Source organism: Schistocerca americana, chromosome 5 (genome assembly GCF_021461395.2).
Source record: "Schistocerca americana isolate TAMUIC-IGC-003095 chromosome 5, iqSchAmer2.1, whole genome shotgun sequence".
NCBI lineage: Eukaryota > Metazoa > Arthropoda > Insecta > Orthoptera > Acrididae > Schistocerca > Schistocerca americana.
The window spans coordinates 217865521-217887837 of NC_060123.1; the positions used below are offsets into that span (position 1 = coordinate 217865521).

Here is a 22317-nt window from a genome sequence, read left to right on the forward strand (position 1 = left end):
TGTGCGACAATCTAGAGAAGGAACTACAGTGCAATCTTCCTCTGTGAAACAACTTTGGAAAAAGACATTTAGTATTTCGGCCTTTAGTCTGTCATCCTCTGTTTCAGTACCATTTTGGTCACAGAGTGTCTGGACATTGTGTTTTGATCCACCTACCGCTTTGACACAAGACCAAAATTTCTTAGGATTTTCTGCCAAGTGACAGTATTTCGAAACACAAGCATTCTGTCGCAGTTATCGTGCAATAATTGCTGCTGCAGCCTACTCCATTCTATTTCATTGTGTTTTTATTTTATTTTCGAAAAAAACTAAACAGTGGTCGGCATATACACTTTCACAGCTTCTAGAACCACAAGAACAGCAACTTATGTTTGATTTTCTGCATCAGTGTGTGTGTGTGTGTGTGTGTGTGCTCAAACCCATGGCACATCCCACAAATGAAAAAGTAAATGAACTTAATAAATATAACCAAAAAAGGGAGTCGTATAAACTTCGTAACTTGTGAGACCAAACATTGTATAAATTGTGTATTATGTGCGGAAATAGCCCTGGAGTGTGATGTGACAGCTGTTAAACTAAAAATTAGTTATTCGAAATACCTATACCGACGAATAGGTTCTAAAATGCGGAAATAGCTCCGGAGTGTGATGTGGCAGCTGATGAACTACAAATTATTTATTCGAAGTACCTGTGCCAACAAATAGGTTATAAAATCGTGGAAGAGTGGCGTGTCTGGTTATGATATTTACATGCCAACTGTTGGTTAGCTTGTGTTGCAGACAGCATTTTCGTCTCGGAGACTTATTTCTTTCATAAATGCTTTTGTTTCTCCTGATTTATCCCTGTTCCAAATATATTTTCGTGTCCAACACTAAGGTTCCCTCTTCCTCGTGTATTACTCTTCTCGCAGCTCTAAGGCCATACCCGCCAATATGATTTCAATTGACGCCATACTGAAAGCTGTGTAACAACATAGAATTTGTGGCGTCCTGTGTGTACAGTAGCCTTAAGCTGTAGCGCCACATCAGATGTGCATGTCATCCCAGATTAAGAAAAATTTGGACGATCGTGGAGAAAAGATAGTATTTTATAACTATGCTATAAAAATGCTTCAATAACGATATAAAATATGTTAAGAGGAGGGAAATAAAATCCGTTAAATTACTGTAATGAACTTACACTATATCTCTGAAACGCTCGTTTGTCAGCAGCCAGTAGATAACGATTATTAAACATCACTTTGTTAACGAGGATTTCACACTATTACACAACTCTTATATCTATATTTCATAATTAAAACGCTTTGAAAATATAAGCTGGTCCCAGTTTGATCTTCCTGCTTAATGTTAAGGTTATTTATCTATCTCCTCTGGTACAGTTTTCTACATATCACCATTCATTAGTTTGATAAATTCAGCTCTTACACTGAAGCCTTGATAGACATAGGTTTTTCTTGGCCACATGGAATGCAGAAGCCCTGAAACTGTTCCACTTGTCAATCGATTTCTTGTCTTAGTTCTCATTCTGTCAATGGAAGAAAATACTATTTCAACACTAACCGATGAATGAGGCATACACAAAAATGAGATCATTAAGTTAGATAATTTTGAAAACATTGACTCTCTGTCCCCCTTCTTTGTACCTCGAGCCCCAATCCAGAACACTGTTGTAACTGTGTTGATAATGTGAATGTCAGTATTTCGCAGCTTTCTCTAGTCTGTATCCAGCTGTTGTAATTTGTAGTCTCCAACTAAATTCGGAAACTGTGATGCAGGTCCAAACAATGATGGAATAGATTTGTTCTTTACAATTTCAGTATCAAGAGCTTCTAAGTCCTTCAACAGATTGTCACCCAAATGAAATCTCTTATATATTTTTTCAACACTTTCCATGCAGAAGTCTAAGCATTGAAGCTTGAAAACTTTCAATTCTTGGTTGCTTAGGTTTTGGTTACTGTGAGAGAAGTTTTAGAACCAAAATAAATATCATCTACTAGTTTAAATTACTTTGATTTTTATACTGAACGTTTCACAACAATATCTTAGAAAGGTATTAATCTTTTATGAAGCACTCAAAAATTGTTGCCCATGTACTAGCTACATCATGGTAAATAATATGAATTTGTCGTGATTCACTCTGCATTTTCAGATTCAATTTTTTTAATCAGGGTAGTATGAAATCCAAAAATTGAAGAAACAGTTTTGTTGTTGGATCGTTCTGTATTTGCAGTATAGTTTCACAGGCAAGAAGTTATTACTCAACATGGCATTGGTAAAATAGGGCTTTAAAGTCTCATATTTCTCCAGAAGTTTTTAAGAATAGCATAGAGTGTTTGACATGGATGTAGTGGCTTGTGACATTATACATTTACAAGATCTTGAAATTCCCTCAGCTCAACTACAAAAATAGGACTTGACTGAAAATAGCTGTAAACATTTGTTGCATGATCTTCAATACCTATATGCAATTTGAGGCATGCACAGGAAGCAGAAAGTGCAAATGAACGACATATGCATTTCATTGGGAAAAGTTGTGCTATTTCCTTCTTCAGCAATGTACATAATGAATTGTGGGCCCCCATCATTACATTTGCACAATCTGCACCAAAACCTAACATGTTTCGGCATGGTCGTAAAAAAAGTAACAATATCTTCATATAAAGTGTTGCTAGTAGCATAATTCAGAGAAATAAGTCAAAGGAACTCGTCATTAATGTTTACCATTTGTTATTACACACTCTGCCATACATAGATGTTTTATACAACCATTGTTAGTGGACCCATCTACAATAAGGAAAAATGTGTTTCTTTTGAGAAGTTCAGCGAGTTGAGTCAAACTTTCATTTACAGTCACACTGAAATTCGTTTGGGTAAATTATATTTTTAAAGACATGTATGTTTCGTTTCTGACAATGATTGTATTCTAATTGAGAACAAATAAAAACATAAATCTGAACAGAAAATTAATTACTCCTCCCACAAATTATAAATAAACCAATTCCCAACCATCTGACTGCGAATTTTAATATATCCTCTAACGGCTACTAACAACTCTTTTGCAATGCTTCTGTACCAACAGGCAACTTACCTCATTTTACCACTGTAACTGTGTCATCAGCAACATGCTAATATATTTCAAAAATCAATACTGTGATCCATGCAGAGTGAAATGCATAAACTAATTGCAACAATTACTGCCATACTTTTATACATAGAAATTGAATGATGTAAAGAAAAATGAAAGAAATCAATAAAAACTTTTAATTTACTATATATGACATAACTGCTGGCAAACTTTACACAGACTTTTAATTATTCCAAAGTGTCTATACTCAATAAACACATTTCTGGCCACAACAAAGATACAGATATTACCCTGAGTGTATCCATACACAAATCTGAGAAAATCCTTCCAGTGTACAAGCAACCAACAACAATGTGCAGCAAGAAGTCAGACTACCAAGAGATTTTCAATTAATACTAAAGTCTCCTCTGGCAGCACAAGCACAATCATGGTAGGCTGCAATCTCTCATATCACATGGCTTCTGTCAACCACAACCTGGATCTAACCATTTCTGACTCCCATCGACAACTGCTTGCTCACTACTACCTGCAATAATAAAATCTCAGATACAGAGTTGTTTATGCAAACAGCAGAATCATAGATGTCCAACTTCCAGCTTTATTTATAAGAACAGTAAATTTTGATCTCTTACACCAGACGTGCCTTCCAGTTTCAGAATCTCCACACACTGTCTTTATCAGGTTGGGTAAGTGCTCAACTACAGTTATTACTGGTACATCACGTTTAAAAACAAAACTAGCGAGACATATATAACTTTCCTTGATATTTTCACTTAATTTCATTTAACACTCACAGAAGGCACTCAATTATATTAAAATTTTCACAACAGTACTACATTGTTTCACATGTTTCTTTGTTGTGATATGTTTCTTCACATCACTTTTTCCGGATGTCAAATTCAAGTGTTGGTCACACATGGAAGAATACTGTAAACAAAAAAAGGAATCCTGTTACTTTTACTTAACCACCTATGAAAAGAGGCTCAGTTTCAAAATCAAATAAAATGGTTCAAATGGCTCTGAGCACTATGAGACTTAACTTCTAAGGTCATCAGTCCCCTAGAATTTAGAACTACTTAAACGTAACTAACCTAAGGACATCACAAACATCCATGGCAGAGGCAGGATTCGAAACTGCGACCTTCGCGGTCGCGCGGTTCCAGACTGTAGCGCCTAGAACCGCTAGGCCAGGCTCATTTTCCCATTTTTTATATTATTCCATGCTGTATTTTGTCTGTTTACGTCTTACCACCCTCAGTGAGGCATCAGAATCACTACTTGTATCCATAATTAACTATTTAACATTCATCCTAAGTAGCCACCTAAACTGAGATGCTTTCAAAGAAAAGAAATTGTATACAGGTGCAACTGGCTTTGTTTTTTCTGGTCATCAGCGATTACCAAGAACAAGCAGAGGATTCATACAAATATAGGTGTTACTTCATATATGTAGTACCATGTACTACGTCATTAAAGATTAATTTATAAAGGAAAATTAAAAAACGGAAGATTTCAGAGGGACATCTTGTTTCCGACTGAACACAACTAATAGGAAGATCTTCCGACAAAGTGGAAGATCTGGCAATGTTGACAACAAAATACATCAGTAGAAGAGCGGAATTAACATGGGTCTACCAACATCCTCATCATCGGAGAACACCAAAATATCGGAAGCCCGAGGCCCGTATTACGATACAGAACAGAGGTCGACCGTAGCACTCCTAGTGTATCAGAGTCAACACAGGTAAATAAGTAACAGCGAGTAAAACACCTTTAGTACCAGTAACTATAGTTGCACTTCTAGGTAAAATACATTGAACACAACAATCAACCAACATTCATTACATACATGAAAACTCAGAGAGTACAATAGCACCTGAGAGGTCTATTATATTCCATATTTCACACGAAATGTATTGTTCACACAGTCCCAACACCCCCCTTTTGAACATATATTTTGTGGCTTGCCTTCACAAGATAAACCAAACAGACCCACAATCTTTTCAAACTTCTCTTTGTCAAAGGGTTTTGTCAGAAGGTCAGCCAACATGTCTTCTGTAAGCAGGTATTCCACAGCGATGTTCTGTCGCTGTATGTGGTCCCGAATAAAATCAGTCCCTGTATGAGGGTAATCCCAAAAGTAAGGTCTCCTATTTTTTATAAGTACATAGACCTGTTTATTTCTACAATGGTTTACATCAGTTTACGCTTGAACATTTAGCTATTTTCCAACATAATCACCAATTCTGTCGATGCATTTTTGTAGACGCTGTGGCAGTTTTTGTATGCCCATGTCATACCAGCTATTCGCCATGCTGTTCAGAAAGTTATGAACCTCTTCTTACGCCTCGTCGTCGGAGCTTAATCGCTTTCTGGCCAAATGTTCTTTTGACCTAGGGAACAGGTGATAGTCACTGGATGCCAAGTCAGGACTACAGGGTAGATGGGTGATTATGTTCCACTGAAACTGTTGCAGGAGAGAAATGGTTTGCCGAGCGATGTGTGGGCGAGCGTTGTCATGGAGAATGTGTATGCCCTTGCTCAACATTCCTCTTCTCCGGTTCTGAATTGCTTGTTTGAGTTTTTTCAGAGTCTCACAGTACTGTCAGCGTCAATTGTGGTCCCAGTGGGCATAAAGTCGACCTACAATACCCATTTCCGATACCAAAAAACCGGTTTTCATGACTGTACCGGCAGACTGTGTTTGTTTGAATTTACGCGGCTTTGGCGAAGAAGGATGCCGCCACTGGCGTGATTGTTGCTGCATCTCAGGTGTAAAGAAGAATGCCCAGGCTTCGTCACACGTGACAGTTGAGTAAACACAGCATGTGAAACACTCTTCATAACAGTGTGACCAACTGCCACACAAACAGATTTCTGTACTTATAACAAAAATAGGAGACCATACTTTTGGGATTACCCTCGTATCAATAAACCTTGTTCTAGTGACATCATTTTTAGCTAGGTTAATAGTTCCTTCATTGTCACAGAAGAGCGTTATGGGTTCCACTATTAAATTGGGTTCCATTTCATGCACTAATGTTTTAGCTACAATGCTTTCTGTGTGGTGTAAGATAGCACCATATACTCGGCCTCTACAGCACTCGATGCAACGGTTTTTTGCGTTTGACAGGACCGTGAAATGAGCCTCCCCATTAATTTAAAGCAGCAGACAATAGTGGAGTGCCTATCACCCAATTCACTACCCCAGTCTGCATCGCTGTAGCCTTCTAGTTTTGCGTTTCCTCCTCTATGGTATCCTAATTCGTTGTTTGAAGTCCCTCTTAGGTATCAGAATATCCTTTTCACAGCTTTCCAGTCCTTTTCCTTTGGGTCTCTGCAATATCTGCTCACTGCATTCTTGGCAAAAGCAATGTCTGGTCGTGACGTTTGAGGTGTGTATAACAGACTCCCTACTGCTTCTCAATATGGAACATTCTTATCACATTCCATATCTCTCTCATTTATATTTAACTTCACTCCTACTTCCATTGAAGTAGTTATGGGTTTACAATCACTCATGCAAAATTTCTTTAAGACTTTTTCTGTATGTGATGATTGATTTATTCTCAATTCTTGTCTCTCTTCATCCTTAGTGATCTGCATACCTAAATAACGTTTAACTTCCCCCCAAATCATGTACCTTAACTTGGTTTGCAGCTGTTTCTTAAAAATTCTCATTTGACTTTCGTTTTCAGCCAGGATAAAGAAGTCGTCCACCCATACTGCCATTATTATTATCCCTTCTCTTTCCCTTTTGTAGTATGTACTGGGATCTGCCTTAGATTGCTTCATATTAGAATTTTATGTAGACATCGATTCCAGCAATGTCCACTCTGTTTAAGTCCATAAATACTTTTTCACAAACGCCAAATCTATTTCTTTTCTGATCTGGTTTTCATAGCTTCTCTTGGTGGAAAGACATATATCCCCTTCTCCAATTTCCAATTCAAATATGCTGTTTCTACATCCATATGATGAATTGTTAAATTTCGTTTTGCTGCAAAGGCTAAAAGATGTCTCAGTGAGGCATAATCGACTACAGGTGAAAAAGTTTCTTTGTAATCTACCCCTTGTTTTTGCGAATATCCTTTTATTACAAGTCGTGCTTTATATCTTGGTGATGAATTTTCGGAGCTCTTCAAAGTGAATACCCATCTTGCCTGTAATGGCTTCTTATCTGCTGGCATATTTTAATATTTTTTCTGCGGTATTCAAAAAATTTAAAAACCTCTCTCACACTGGCCTGATTTAGCTTCACTGATCAGGATAGTAAAAACATGCGTATGTTAGGAGAATTTTCATTCACAAAGCAGGCTTATCACATCTACACAGTTCAATACTGTTCTATCCTGATTAAATTGAGCTTAACTTAAGTTCCATAAGGCAGTGAAGCAATTTCGAAGTCTCGGTGCGACGAAAATTGTCAGTCGATCTCCTGAAAACATTTGTAATAATTATCAACTTTCGGTGATCACTTGGGAGAGACCGGCGATCTGCTGGTAAGACCGTGTTAGCCTATTTATTTGAAGTAACTGGATATCTTGAGCATACAAAACGGCAGGTTCGTCCAGTGTAAATCAGACATTCCCCACTGATCCCGTGCAACACAGCGTAGTAAGCAGAAACTGTCAATAATAATCAGTTAAATAATGCGCGAACACACAGTGTAAATCAGACGTTCCCCACTGATCCCATGCAACACAGCGTAGCAAGCAGACACTGTCAATAATAATCATTTAAATAATATGCGAAGACACTTACTTTAGTTTAGTTCATGTATTAAATTCCTTCTCATACAGAATCTCATCAAGATGGCGATTAGCTCAACAATACATCCTCCTTCTTTCACAGCTAATTGGCAAGCATTCCTCATTCTTTTCATAAGAGAAAACAGATAGCAGAGAAGCTATTCCATGGAGTAAATGGACACTCCAAGGAATAATAGGGTTTGAAACTACTTTACATTGACAATCATCGTATATTAAAGTTTAGGAATCGGTAAGATAAGAAGAGATATTTCGAGATATGTACTGAGTTATACAATTTATAAAATTTCTGAAAATATCGCGGAGAGACCGCTGCAAGGGACGTTACATTGCCCCTCGCAGCAAGCAAAGTTGATATGTATCCACTTTGCGAGCTAACTATTGGCTTATCTAACTCGTTAGAATTTGTGGAACACACGTTCCTATAAATTTTAAGAAGTTAGTATGATTTTTTGATTACAAGAATTGAAAGAGATTTGGTATAGGTAACACCGATCTTCGTTACCTAGATACCTAGTTGTTGCTTTCACGTGTACTGGGGCATACCCGCATCCCACGTACACCACCAGGGAAGCCCAGAAAACCTGGAGGCTTAGACCCCAACTATGATAGGAAAGATAGAATAATTTAGAAATTTGAGAGATATTCTAGAATTCATAGGAAAGATAAAATCTGCCTCATAGCCAAAAAAAAATCTTTACACACGCAAATTTTTACAATCTTCTGAAAAATTTTCTTCATCGATGTCTTGCTGAACTGCAGTGAAACTGATCGAACAGGAACATGGGACAATGAGTCGCATTGGCATACCGGACAGTAGTGGCAGACTCTGCAAGAGAGGCGCTCTGCATCGCGGTGTAGCTTGCTCGCCAGGTTTCGAGAGGGTGCGTTTCTGGATGAGGTATCGAATATATTGCTTCCCCCTACTTATAGCTCCCGAGGAGATCACGAATGTAAAATTAGAGAGATTAGAGCGTGCACGGAGGCTTTCAGACAGTCGTTTTTCCCGCGAACCATACGCGACTGGAACAGGAAAGGGAGGTAATAACAGTGGCATGTAAAGTGCCCTCCGCCACACACCGTTGGGTGGCTTGCGGAGTATCAATGTAGATGTAGATGTAGAGATGTAACGGATTTGAGAGACCAGAAGCAACCTCAGGAACAAGTACTCAGGATTGTGGCATGAAACAATCGAAATTCGTCTTAGGAATGGTCAACTATTAAAGATTCCTGGAAGAGAAGGGTTAGTCGAATTTCTCCAGATTCATTTTGAACTCAAATATGGACCTGATCCATCCAATCTTCCATCTGAGGAATGGGAAAATCCATTCGTCTTGTGCTTTCCACACCTAGGTGTCTTAATCGTTACTGTAGTTGCACAATATCACAACTCCATATTGGAAAACAATTTTGAAAACATGGATAATTTCATCCATCTTCTTCAGTAAGCCGAAAGGTTCTAATCCTGGTCTTAGGTTTTTTTTTTTTTTTTTTTTTGCTTTTCCAGGTGGAAGTAGATCTGAATCTTTCCTAATTTGGTTTCAAGTACGAATGTCAGAATATTAAAAACTTTATTATTTGAGACAATTTCCAAAAAAATTATATCTTATTCATACATGATTACAACGAAATTTTGCTGAAAGAGAACGTTTAATTAAGTCTTCTTGTATGACCTCTCCAGCTGAAATTAAACTTTGTTAGTAGTGATTGACGATCAAATTTTTCTCTTTTACACTCCGATTGCTGCATTTTCTCATGAACGTATATGAATGCAATATAACAATAAACAAATCCAACTGGAAAATGACACATTATTATAAATTCAATGAAGAACATTCTTATTAACTCTAATTTTATAAACACACACTAAGCTAGTTAATTAAATTCTCTTAAACAGAATTTAGCTTGCACCAAAAAAAACCAGCGAGTCTATATGTCTGTGGACAGTTGCAATCGATTCTAATTTCCTAATTCGGTTCATTTGTTCTCCTATGAACTGTAAGTTTACAAACACTAACTTCACACACAAGCGCTGTATTCGAACATATAGTTTCAGTAAACTTCTTATCACTGGAGATTAACACTCCCTGAATGTATATTATTTCACATGCACAAGCTTCTTTGGTGATCATCGTGTAGACAGATAATCCGTAAGTCTTCACAGGAGCGATAGCTACAGTTCCACTTACTTTTCTAAATATTCCTATACTACCACAGAAGCAATCGCTTACTGTTCATTAAGCTATCACAGATGCTTGCATGCTGTCATTTAACCTATCACAGTAGCTAAGGCATACTGTCCATCACACTTCAATTATTTTTTTCAACACCCAAATATTTCATACAGACTTTTCATTTAATTTGACACACTTGCCTTTAAAGTGCCTCTTTAGGTCTGCATGAGGAAATAATCCTTTTATTCTTCCAGAATCCGGATATGCTAATAAATACGCACCACGATTCAGTATATCAACTATTATATATGGACCTGTATAAATTAGATTCCATTTTCTGATGGTCTTCTTCAACCTTGATGAATTGATGTGTCTTCTTAAAAGAATTTTCTGTCTGATATTGAAAGTCTGAATCCGTTTGATGTTTCTATCATGGATTTCCTTTTGCTGTCTTGCTTTCTCCGTAATATCAATGAGACCGTTGCGAATTTTTTCTTCCCATGACATTTTGGTGTCCTCGAGTTTAGGCAAGTTATCTACCCAAAAGTTTCTTTCGTTATCTCTGAACATCAGTTCATTCGGGGTGAAGTTTGTAGAACTATGTGGTAAATTATTATAAATCTGCTCAAACTCGGTCAAATAGTTTATCCAGGTAGTTTGTTTATCATGACAGTACGTTTTCATGAATCTGTTTAGTTCTCAGAAAACCCGTTCAATTAAATTCCCTTGTGGATGGTAGCAAGATTTAAATATCTGTTTTATTCCTAGTTGTGATATTAATTTTCTCCATAAATATCCAGTAAATATCTTCGCATTGTCAGAGATTATAGATTTTGGAATCCCCGCATGAGGAATGTAGTCATTTACAAACTTTACTGCGGCAGCTCTTGCAGTTGTTGATTTTATAGGATATAGTTTAACATATTTTGTAAACACATCACAGAATCCAATAATGTACTTAACATCACCTCTGGCTCTAGGAAGTGGTCCACAAATATCACATGATATAAGTGATCTTGGTGCTTCAGGTATTATTGAGTGAAGCGCAATTTTATTTCCCATGTTGTCCGGTTTAGCCTTCTGACAGAGAACACATTTCTGTATGACTTTGTGAACCTTTTGCCTTATATTTGGGAAGTAACAATAATATCTAATCTTATTAGCACACTTTACAACACCAACATGACCCCAGGTCAAATGTGTAAACCAAATTAATCGTTCTTCATATTCTTCAGGTATGCAGACACACCACTTTGGATTCTCAGTCTTCCCAGACTTAAAAAATAAAATATTATTCACAAGCCAGTAGTATTCCAAATTGACCATCGGATTTTGTTGATTGAATTTTCGTATTATAGCATTCCATCGCCGATCCTTCTTTTGAAGCTGAGCCATTTTCTTACATAAATGAATATAATATAACTAGTAATTATTTTCTTGAAGAAGAAGCACTGGAAATTCTGCCTTATTATTTACATCCATTTCAGGTGTTATTCCTTCTGGCGATCTTGACAACGCATCAGCTATAATATTTCCTTTTCCGGCTACATGAATAATTTAAAACTATATTCTTGCAGCGCCAGCGTCCACCTTGACAAGCGAGGACGCAGCAACTTACAAGTTTGTAAAAAGGCTAGTGATCGGTGGTCACAATAAACGGTTATCCTTGAGCCATATACATAATAATTAAACCTTTTCAAAGACCAAATAACTGCTAAAGCTTCCAATTCCGTAGTGGTATATGCTCTTTCAAGGTGGGTAAAATTCTGCTAGCAAATGCAATTGGACAAAAGGTTTTTACACCATCGATGTACCTAATTTGAAATAAACAAGATCCTAATCCCACATCTGATGAATCAGTGGCTAAACAGAATCCGACATTCATATCAGGGTGGTATGATAATGGAGCATTTATCAGACCATTGCCATGGTACATCTTTCAACAGGAGCCGGTTTAGTGCTTCAGAGTTCATTGCTTGAGTTTTAATAAATCGACGAAAAAATGAAGCCAAGTCTATAAAGCCTTTCAGTTGTCTTCTGTTTCTTGGAGTTGGAAAATTTTTTATCGCACAAATCTTCGCTTCTGTTGGAAGAATGCCTTTTGCATTAATCATATGTCCTAAGAATTTAATTCTCTGTAGAGGAAATTGGGATTTTTTTAGATTTGCAGTTATACTCGTTTGTTTGCACACAGCAAAAATCCTCGTAATAAGTTGTACATGTTCCTCCCAAGTTTTAGAGGCAATTAATAGATAGTCTACAAAAATTGTTATTCGACTACGTAGTTCTGGTCCAGGGGCATAGTCCAACACAGAAATAAAAACTCCAGAGCTGATATTGAGACCAAACGGAACGACCTTGAACTGATAGCTTCTCCCTCCATATATAAAAGCTGTATATTTTCTTGAGTCCTTGTCTAACTGGACTTGCCAGAACGAACTTCTCAAATCAATACTGGTTAAATAGGACACATCTTGACATTTCTGTATGACCTCATAGATGTTCTCCAGGTGTGTGTGCACAGGTACTATAATTTTGTTAATTTCCCTTGCATCTAATACCAATCGAACTTTTCCTCCTGGCTTTGGTACAACAAGCAACGGAGAACAATATGGGCTGCTCGACAGTTGAATAAGATTCCAGTTTTTTGTATATCTTCCTGAACTGGTTGTTTTAATCGCCAGGGAATGGGATAGTGTGTGCGGCAAAATGTCTTATGGGGCTTAATCTGTAATGTACAAACATATCCTCTAATAATTCCGGGCTTTTCATCGAAAACTGACTCATATTCTGTTAATATATTGAATAATTGTTCCCTCTGACTATCAGTTAGGCAATCTGACTTGAATTGACTTGATCGGTAGTCGGTACATATTATTATTTTCAGCACAAATCAACTGCATAGCAACACCACGGAAATATCGTTCATACACTGCCTCCTTTCTCAGTAAGATCAGTGTAACAAATTGATCTTCGATTTTAAAATGCACCTTTCCTTCTACCAAGTCCAATTTGCAATTGCAGGCTTGCAAAGTTCCAATGCCAAGAATACAATCTACTAACAACTTTTCCACTACAAGGAATGTGCATTGTTTAGCTACATTTCCCAATTTTATCTCTATAAGCGTTTGTATCTTTACGTTCCGGGATTTTCCTCCCACTGCACCTGCAACTCAGCAACTTTGTACTGGTAGAATAGGGATTTTCTTAATTTTACTAATTCTGCGAAACAAAGTTCTGGATACTACGTCTGTAGATGAAGCTGTGTCCAATACAACATTGGTTAAAATTCCTCCCACTTCTGTGATGATCTCAGACACAGGAACCCTTTTATCTTCGACTACACAGGCCTCTAAGTCTCTCGTCAATTCATCTGTCATTAATTCGCCCTCATTATATCTCAACATTGCCACAGAATTAATTTCATTTAAAACAGGTTTGCCCCTTTTGTATTCCCCGGCCGACTTTACGGAGCATAAAGCGACCCCCTTCAGTTTAAATGTCGATTATTATTTCGTCTTGAATCATCTAATACTTCTGTTATGATTGGTTGTTGTTGATGACTGGTTGTGTTATTTGCTTCAAATAGAGGGTCAGAATTTCTGTACGCATTATTATTGTTTGGAAACTGCTGGTTCTGATAATCTCTTGCATTTCCAAACATTGGGTTGTATCTGCAACCTGTTCAATTGTCTCTGAATCTGCCCCTCGCAGCACTGTTATTAAAATTTCCATTTCCATTGCAATTGTTTCCATTGAATCTCCGACTATTCCTAGTATAATAATTATTAAATCCGTTTCTGTTCCGGTTTGCGTTTGACGCCTCAATCGCTCTCCTCTGCATAACCGGTTGTCTTGGCCGATGTTCATCTTCCTGGTCATATCTATAGTGTCAAGCGTAGTCATGAAAGAGTCAAGGTCATGTTCATTAATATACAGCATTCTGTTTCTGTTGCTGGCCGGAAGTCGAGATTTTAATATGCCAATCACGTCTTGTAGAGGCATAGGCTTATCCCAATACCACGGTTTGTTTATATATTTCTCAAAGTATTTCTTTAAAGACCCACGTGAAAAGGAAAAAGGTTCCGGGTACAATACCTCCTGCCTTAAACGTTCTTGTACTCCTTCGGACCAGTATTTGAATAAAAATGCTCATTCAAAATCTTCATATGTGTCCCAAGTTGATATCATATCAGATGCCCATATAACTCCTGACCCCTGAATAAACCGGTCACGAAACTAACCTTTTGCCACTCACTCCAATTTTTTGGCAATTCTCCCCTAAAACTTCTTATAAACACTATGGGATGAACATTTTTCTTGTCTGGGTTGTAGATCTGGAATTGACATTGTTTCAGCATTTTCTCCTCACTATTGCTTTTACAATTACAGTCATTATGACTACCCTCATAGTGTTTTGATTGATGTTGATTGCAAAAACGAACGTGTGCATTAATGTCCCTTTCTGTACTTGATCGGTTAAATAATGTAGCTTCATTGATAGATCTTGTTATGGGTTCATTTCCTTGCGTGGAACGCAAGTCTTCTCGAGATAGCTTTAAAGATCTCTCAATGTTTTCTTTCCATTGTTTAAGTTCATTGCCTAGTTGTTCTCTGGCTTCTCGCAAACCTTTATTAACTAAATTTTTTTCAGAACTCTCAGTTATAGATTGTATAGCTGCTCCAACCATATGTTCAATACTGTCTGAAGAAATGCTTTGCCTTTCCAAACTTAACTCCGAGAATTTTCCCGCGAGAAATTTTACCTTATGATCAACCTCGTCTTGTCTCTCCTTTATGTTATTTATGGATTTATCCAAATTTTGGATGTCCTTCGGAATCTTGTCTTGTGATTGTCTCAAATCCTGCATATCTGCTGACATTTCATTTACTTGTTGCTTTAATTCATCTTGAACTTCAACTAATACCAGAATTACCACCATAGAACATTGCATCTGTTGTTGTGATTGAACTATTTGTGGGATTGACTCAACCTGCTCTTTAATAGTATCAAGCTTAGTAGCAACATACTCGGTTAGCTCTAGGCGTAACTTCCTTGCAATTTCGTTACACTGCTGAGTGACTTGCTCAATTTGAGCAGCTAATTTTAAGTCTGTCTTTTCATTCTGAATTTTCAATTCTTCCGCAGCTTTATTTAATTTATCATCAAGTTTCTGAAAACTGTCTACTAATTTATTATTTAATTTTGCTTGATTAGCTTCTAATTGCTCATTCAACTTTGTTTGATTAGCTAGTAATTGCTCCTGGACTTTCACTTGATTGGCTGCTAATTGTTCTACTTTCACTTGATTGGCTTCTAATTGTTCATTCATTTCCCTTTTAGTCTCTATTTCCGCTTTAGTTAAGTCTGTTACATTTTTGGCTAACAGTGTTAACTGTTGCATGATTACAGTCAATGGGTTTATTTCGTCCTGCTCAGATGACATCAAAACACTTAAGCTTTGTTGTGGGGGCTGATTAATGCTGCCGCTAGGCACTACTTCAGTTAAGCTGGCGTCTAATGTTTCACTAACCTCAGAAACAGCTGAGGGCTGTTGTGATTCGCTCTGCTGTTGCATTGCCATTTTATAAGCCGCCCTAGTAAGACCCATTAATACACAGAACAACAAATATATCAAGTCACTCACATCTGAGTTAATAATGTCACTGACCTAAACTTTGCATAATACTCACTTATAATAAACACTTCCCATCTAAAGTTCAACCCAACAGTAACTCAATCAGTCTGATTCAAACCGATAGACATTTAAATAGTTATTCTAAATTCTGTCTACAAAAAATTAATTGTATATTGTCTGGCCTGAACGACGTTCTAGTAGGTTGTGGCGAATTGTGACTTCTGGAACAGGCCTCGTCTTCTTTTCTTTCGTGCACGTGCAACATACAATTCACACAATGTTTAAGTAATGCTCAAAAATGTTGTCCTGTCACAGTGAAGCCAAATTTAATATTTTTTGTGGTATTCAAAAAATTTAAAAACCTCTCTCACACTGGCCTGATTTAGCTTCACTGATCAGGATAGTAAAAACATGCGTATGTTAGGAGAATTTTCATTCACAAAGCAGGCTTATTACATCTACACAGTTCAATACTGTTCTATCCTGATTAAATTGAGCTTAACTTAAGTTCCATAAGGCAGTGAAGCAATTTCGAAGTCTCGGTGTGACGAAAATTGTCAGTCGATCTCCTGAAAACATTTGTAATAATTATTAACTTTCGGTGATCACTTGGGAAAGACCGGAGATCTGCTGGTAAGACCGTGTTAGCGTATTTATTTGAAGTAACTGGATATCTTGAGCATACAAAACGGCAGGTTCGTCCAGTGTAAATCAGACATTCCCCACTGATCCCGTGCAACACAGCGTAGTAAGCAGACACTGTCAACAATAATCGGTTAAATAATACGCGAACACACAGTGTAAATCAGACGTTCCCCACTGATCCCATGCAACACAGCGTAGCAAGCAGACACTGTCAATAATAATCATTTAAATAATATGCGAAGACACTTACTTTAGTTTAGTTCATGTATTAAATTCCTTCTCATACAGAATCTCATCAAGATGGCGATTAGCTCAACAATACATCCTCCTTCTTTCACAGCTAATTGGCAAGCATTCCTCATTCTTTTCATAAGAGAAAACAGATAGCAGAGAAGCTATTCCATGGAGTAAATGGACACTCCAAGTAATATAATTTATAAAATTTCTGAAAATATCGCGGAGAGACCGCTGCAAGAGACATTACAATATTTACCCATTCATAGGTTTTGTTCTGAGATAAAGAATCCAATTCTCTCTCCATCGCTTCTTTTCATTCTTGAATGTTCGTGCTGCTCATTGCTTCTTCTGGTGTTGCTGGCTCACCATTAAAAGAGTGGACTGCATACATATCAAAATCCAAATATTCTTTTGGTTTTCGTAGGCGAGAAGAACGCCTTACATTATTCTCTTCTTTTTGATCGTCCTCAAACTCATTGTCATCATAAATAGTCTACATTTGTCTACGACTGTCCTCTTCCTATTCTCGACTTTCTCTTTCGTCACATAAGGTTTCACTCTCGGAACTAGGTGCAGTTAACTTAGTAGTCTTACCCTGTTCAGACTCCTTTCTATTTTCAAAGAATATTACATATGTGCTTGTAACTACCCTTTTATTCAATGGCTCCATTAATCGGTAGCCCTCTGAATTCTCACAATATCATACAAAAATATACTGTTTAGCTTTAGGATCCCATTTTCCTCTTAGCTGTTTTGAAACGTGCGCCATTGCATCACACCCAAAACCCTCATGTTGCTTAGGTCAGGTTTCCTTTCTACCCATATCTCGTAGGCTATTTTATTCCTTAATGCTTTTGTAGGTGATCTGTTGTTCAAATATACAGCTCTTGATACCGCCTCTGCCCAAAAATCTGTTGATACCGCCTCTGTCCAAAAATCTTTTGTTAATCCAGGATCAGTTAGCATGCTTCTAACCCTCTCAGCACCCATTTTAGATGGGTTGTACCTTATGGTAGTTTGATGCCTGATTCCCATTTTTGCCAGAAGTGTCTTCAACTTCTGGTTAATATATTCTCTCCCATTATCAGACCTGATGATCTTAATTTTCTTTCATGTCCACCTTTCGACCTTATTACAAAATTCCTCACAAATGTTCTTCACTTGGTCTTAGGAACCAAGAAAATAAACATTTGTATATCATGAATAATTATCAATAAACGTAAGAAAATAATGGCTCCCACCTAAAGATTCGCACTCAATCTGGCCAAATACATATGTGTAGATTTACTTTTACTAGTCTTAAAAGGTAGCCTCGCTTGTTTTCCTTTTATGTTTATCTCACAAGGGTCCTTGGTTACACTATTATTCTGTGGTGCAATAAAAAACCTTCCGCTGAGTATTCTGAATGACATTTCTATTTTTACTGTCAATCGTATCCAATTTAAAAATACTCCTTTTGTTACTTGCTATAGTTATAACTTCACCATTTTCGTTGATTACTCTTGCTCTGTGTAAGACAAAAAAGACTGTATTTCCGTTCCTGACAATTTCCCCTACAGACAGTAGGTTAGTCGCAATATTTTGTTACTTAATGAACATCATGTGCTGTAACCATATTGGGTTCACTATTTACACTTACTTGTATGTCTAGTTTCCCAGCCAAATGACACTGAAGCTTGCTGCCATCAGCAGTAGATATTCGCATATGAGTTTGATCTTTAACATCACAAAGTAGAGATTTGTCTTTAACAATATGCACTGATGCACCTGAGTCTAAAATCCACTCCAGTTGACGATTACCCACATTTCCAAAAGAATAAAAACATGAGAGTGCATTAACTTTATTATTGATCTCCCTCTCTGGGCTATCGGCAATGTACCTCTTTTTCTGTGTGTCTGACCTTGGGTTTACTTTTTCTCTGCACTGAGATGCAATATGCAACTTCTTCTGACATCTATAGCACCTCACTGATTTCTTCTTCTTCTTTTTTTTTTTAATGAAGAGCAGATGCAGTTTCTTTCTTCAATACATGACAGCTTAAAATACTCTTTACATCCTGTAGGATTTTCACTTTAACACTGTCACCCGTGATCAGCACACTTGAGCTTTCCAGCCCTATAATCATAGGTGCATACCTTTCAGACAGTCCTGCCAACAGCAGTGTCCGTATCCATTCATCAGCGATCTGAGACCCAATGTTTCTCAGTTGGGTCGACGTGGCTATTATTTTGCTGAAGTATTCATCTACACTTTTGCATTTGTTCAGCTGAGTGGTAATAACTCATGTAATAATCATACTTTCCTTGTAAGACCTCCATTCTCAAATGCACTTCGTAATTTGTCCCAGACTACTTTCGCCTTTGCAGCTTTTCAACGTGAACTTAATTCACTGGATCAACTAGGAATATCAACTTTGACTTTGCTTTCCTATGCTTACTTGAATAATTATGATCTGTCCCACCCACAATATCCCATAGGTCATCTAAACGTAAATATGCTTCTACTGCAAATTTCAACATTGCATAATTTTCGCGACCCATAAGTCTTTCAATCCACAGAATTTGTGCCGTGCTCATTTTAATGGTAACTTTGATCTTTCTTGATGAAAAGAATAATACCTAAGAATAATACAAAAGAGTTGGGTTCGTCTTGTAAGGATAACTCGTACATCACGCAAGTGCACTACTTGGAACTTTCCAACACTTTCTCACTATTATATTATGTATATACTTATTCCAAATGCATCACTGGGCCCATAACCTACTGTAGTCGACACAGGTGAATATGTAATGGTGAGTAAAACACACTTAGTGCCAGGAATTATATTTGCACTTCCAGCTAAAATACATTGAAACAACAACCAAGGAACATTCATTATATGTGCAAAAACTCGGAATGTACAATAGCACCAGAGAGGTCTATTATATTCAACGTGATGCACTTTGCAGCTGTTTCACACGAAATATATTATTCACACAATTCCAACATAGTGGCCTTCCAATTCGGGAAAATATGCCGCAATAACCTGTATACTTGTTTGTGAAATATGAACACTATATGATAAATTTGTTCATTTATACTTTATGGGTGGGTATGGAAGTCTAGTGGTAAATGAATTTATTTACAAAACACAATACTGCATTTTCGAACATGTGGAACAAATGTAAATTATGTTCCTGACCACAACTTCTTGTGCTTATTGCACTCTTCTTATACCACTGTAAACATGTTGCTTGTATTCTGCTTAATTTTTCATCTCATCCATAATATTGGGTGGGGAAAATGATTCAAAGCTGTTTTTGTCACTTGGTATTCTGCAGACTCACGTGTGATTGTTACTGCTTATGAATCCATGTTTGAACTGCACAGTTTAAATACATTGTAAGTGTATTGCCGATATTCAATGTTATTTTTGTACCCATCTGTTTTTCGCACTCTCACATCTAATGGCGGTCACAGACATTTGAATTGACTTCAGGTATAATACATTCCTGGAAATGGAAAAAAGAACACATTGACACCGGTGTGTCAGACCCACCATACTTGCTCCGGACACTGCGAGAGGGCTGTACAAGCAATGATCACACGCACGGCACAGCGGACACACCAGGAACCGCGGTGTTGGCCGTCGAATGGCGCTAGCTGCGCAGCATTTGTGCACCGCCGCCGTCAGTGTCAGCCAGTTTGCCGTGGCATACGGAGCTCCATCGCAGTCTTTAACACCGGTAGCATGCCGCGACAGCGTGGACGTGAACCGTATGTGCAGTTGACGGACTTTGAGCGAGGGCGTATAGTGGGCATGCGGGGGGCCAGGTGGACGTACCGCCGAATTGCTCAACACGTGGGGCGTGAGGTCTCCACAGTACATCGATGTTGTCGCCAGTGGTCGGCGGAAGGTGCACGTGCCCGTCGACCTGGGACCGGACCGCAGCGACGCACGGATGCACGCCAAGACCGTAGGATCCTACGCAGTGCCGTAGGGGACCGCACCGCCACTTCCCAGCCAATTAGGGACACTGTTGCTCCTGGGGTATCGGCGAGGACCATTCGCAACCGTCTCCATGAAGCTGGGCTACGGTCCCGCACACCGTTAGGCCGTCTTCCGCTCACGCCCCAACATCGTGCAGCCCGCCTCCAGTGGTGTCGCGACAGGCGTGAATGGAGGGACGAATGGAGACGTGTCGTCTTCAGCGATGAGAGTCGCTTCTGCCTTGGTGCCAATGATGGTCGTATGCGTGTTTGGCGCCGTGCAGGTGAGCGCCACAATCAGGACTGCATACGACCGAGGCACACAGGGCCAACACCCAGCATCATGGTGTGGGGAGCGATCTCCTACACTGGCCGTACACCACTGGTGATCGTCGAGGGGACACTGAATAGTGCACGGTACATCCAAACCGTCATCGAACCCATCGTTCTACCATTCCTTAGACCGGCAAGGGAACTTGCTGTTCCAACAGGACAATGCACGTCCGCATGTATCCCGTACCACCCAACGTGCTCTAGAAGGTGTAAGTCAACTACCCTGGCCAGCAAGATCTCCGGATCTGTCCCCCATTGAGCATGTTTGGGACTGGATGAAGCGTCGTCTCACGCGGTCTGCACGTCCAGCACGAACGCTGGTCCAACTGAGGCGCCAGGTGGAAATGGCATGGCAAGCCGTTCCACAGGACTACATCCAGCATCTCTACGATCGTCTCCATGGGAGAATAGCAGCCTGCATTGCTGCGAAAGGTGGATATACACTGTACTAGTGCCGACATTGTGCATGCTCTGTTGCCTGTGTCTATGTGCCTGTGGTTCTGTCAGTGTGATCATGTGATGTATCTGACCCTAGGAATGTGTCAATAAAGTTTCCCCTTCCTGGGACAATGAATTCACGGTGTTCTTATTTCAATTTCCAGGAGTGTATAATGTTTTCAGTACCTGTTAGTAACACGCGAAAACATTTGCATAACTGCTCTCGCATTCTTAGCATTTCCAAGGAAGAATTTCCAGTCACCAAGACTACAAACCATACTCATCTACATCTGAACCCACACTCCGTAAGCCTTTGTAAAATCATGGCACTCAGTGGCAAGAAGCAACACCATTCTACATGCTCATCCCACGACAAGATGTAGCAAAGCTAAAGACTGATATTATTAAAACCTGCTAAAATGGAGTTCTCCATTAAATGCGAGAAAGTATGGAACGAGGATGCAAACAAAACTAAATTAGAATAAAACCAATATGTTTAATATTATGCTGTTGACAGACAGACTTGTAAGCAGTAAGAAATACACAAAAGTCGACACAACACTATGTAGCGAAACCAGCTTCTGTTCTATATGACACAAAACCAAAAATGGACTCATTTACTCCATCCTAAATTATGCATGTCACCATAACTCCGTCAGAATATGAACAACATATTTACACATAGGAAGTTGTATTTAGAAGCACAATATACTGAAACCAACTTCTGTTAATTACGAAACAAAAAGAAACATGGAAGCCAATAAAGGCAGAAAAAACAGGCTACTAGAAGCACTTGAAATTAACAAAGACTTAGCCCTAAATCCCCAACTGGTTCTAAATGACCAATTGCAACTGAGCACATAACCACTCTTAAACATTACATAATACAGTAAACCTTCTACTAACCACAAAGTGGCCCAATAGTAAACCAATTCACACCCCAGTATAATGTAATATCCCTTATGTGTTTACATTCCTAACTGCAACTCAACTGTAACAATGTAATAATTGATAATTATTAATGCACA

General features: G+C 38.4%; 1 protein-coding gene across 1 annotated transcript; it reads right to left on the reverse strand.

The window, feature by feature from the left end:
• Positions 1-1712: 1712 nt before the first annotated feature.
• On the reverse strand, positions 1713-15612 carry LOC124616272 (coiled-coil domain-containing protein 18-like). Its single transcript, XM_047144576.1, has 2 exons — positions 14473-15612; positions 1713-1835 (listed from the first exon to the last, which is right to left on the reverse strand). The coding sequence occupies exons 1-2, from the start codon at positions 15610-15612 to the stop codon at positions 1713-1715; spliced, it is 1263 nt and encodes a 420-aa protein (XP_047000532.1).
• Between the last annotated feature and the right edge of the window lie 6705 nt (positions 15613-22317).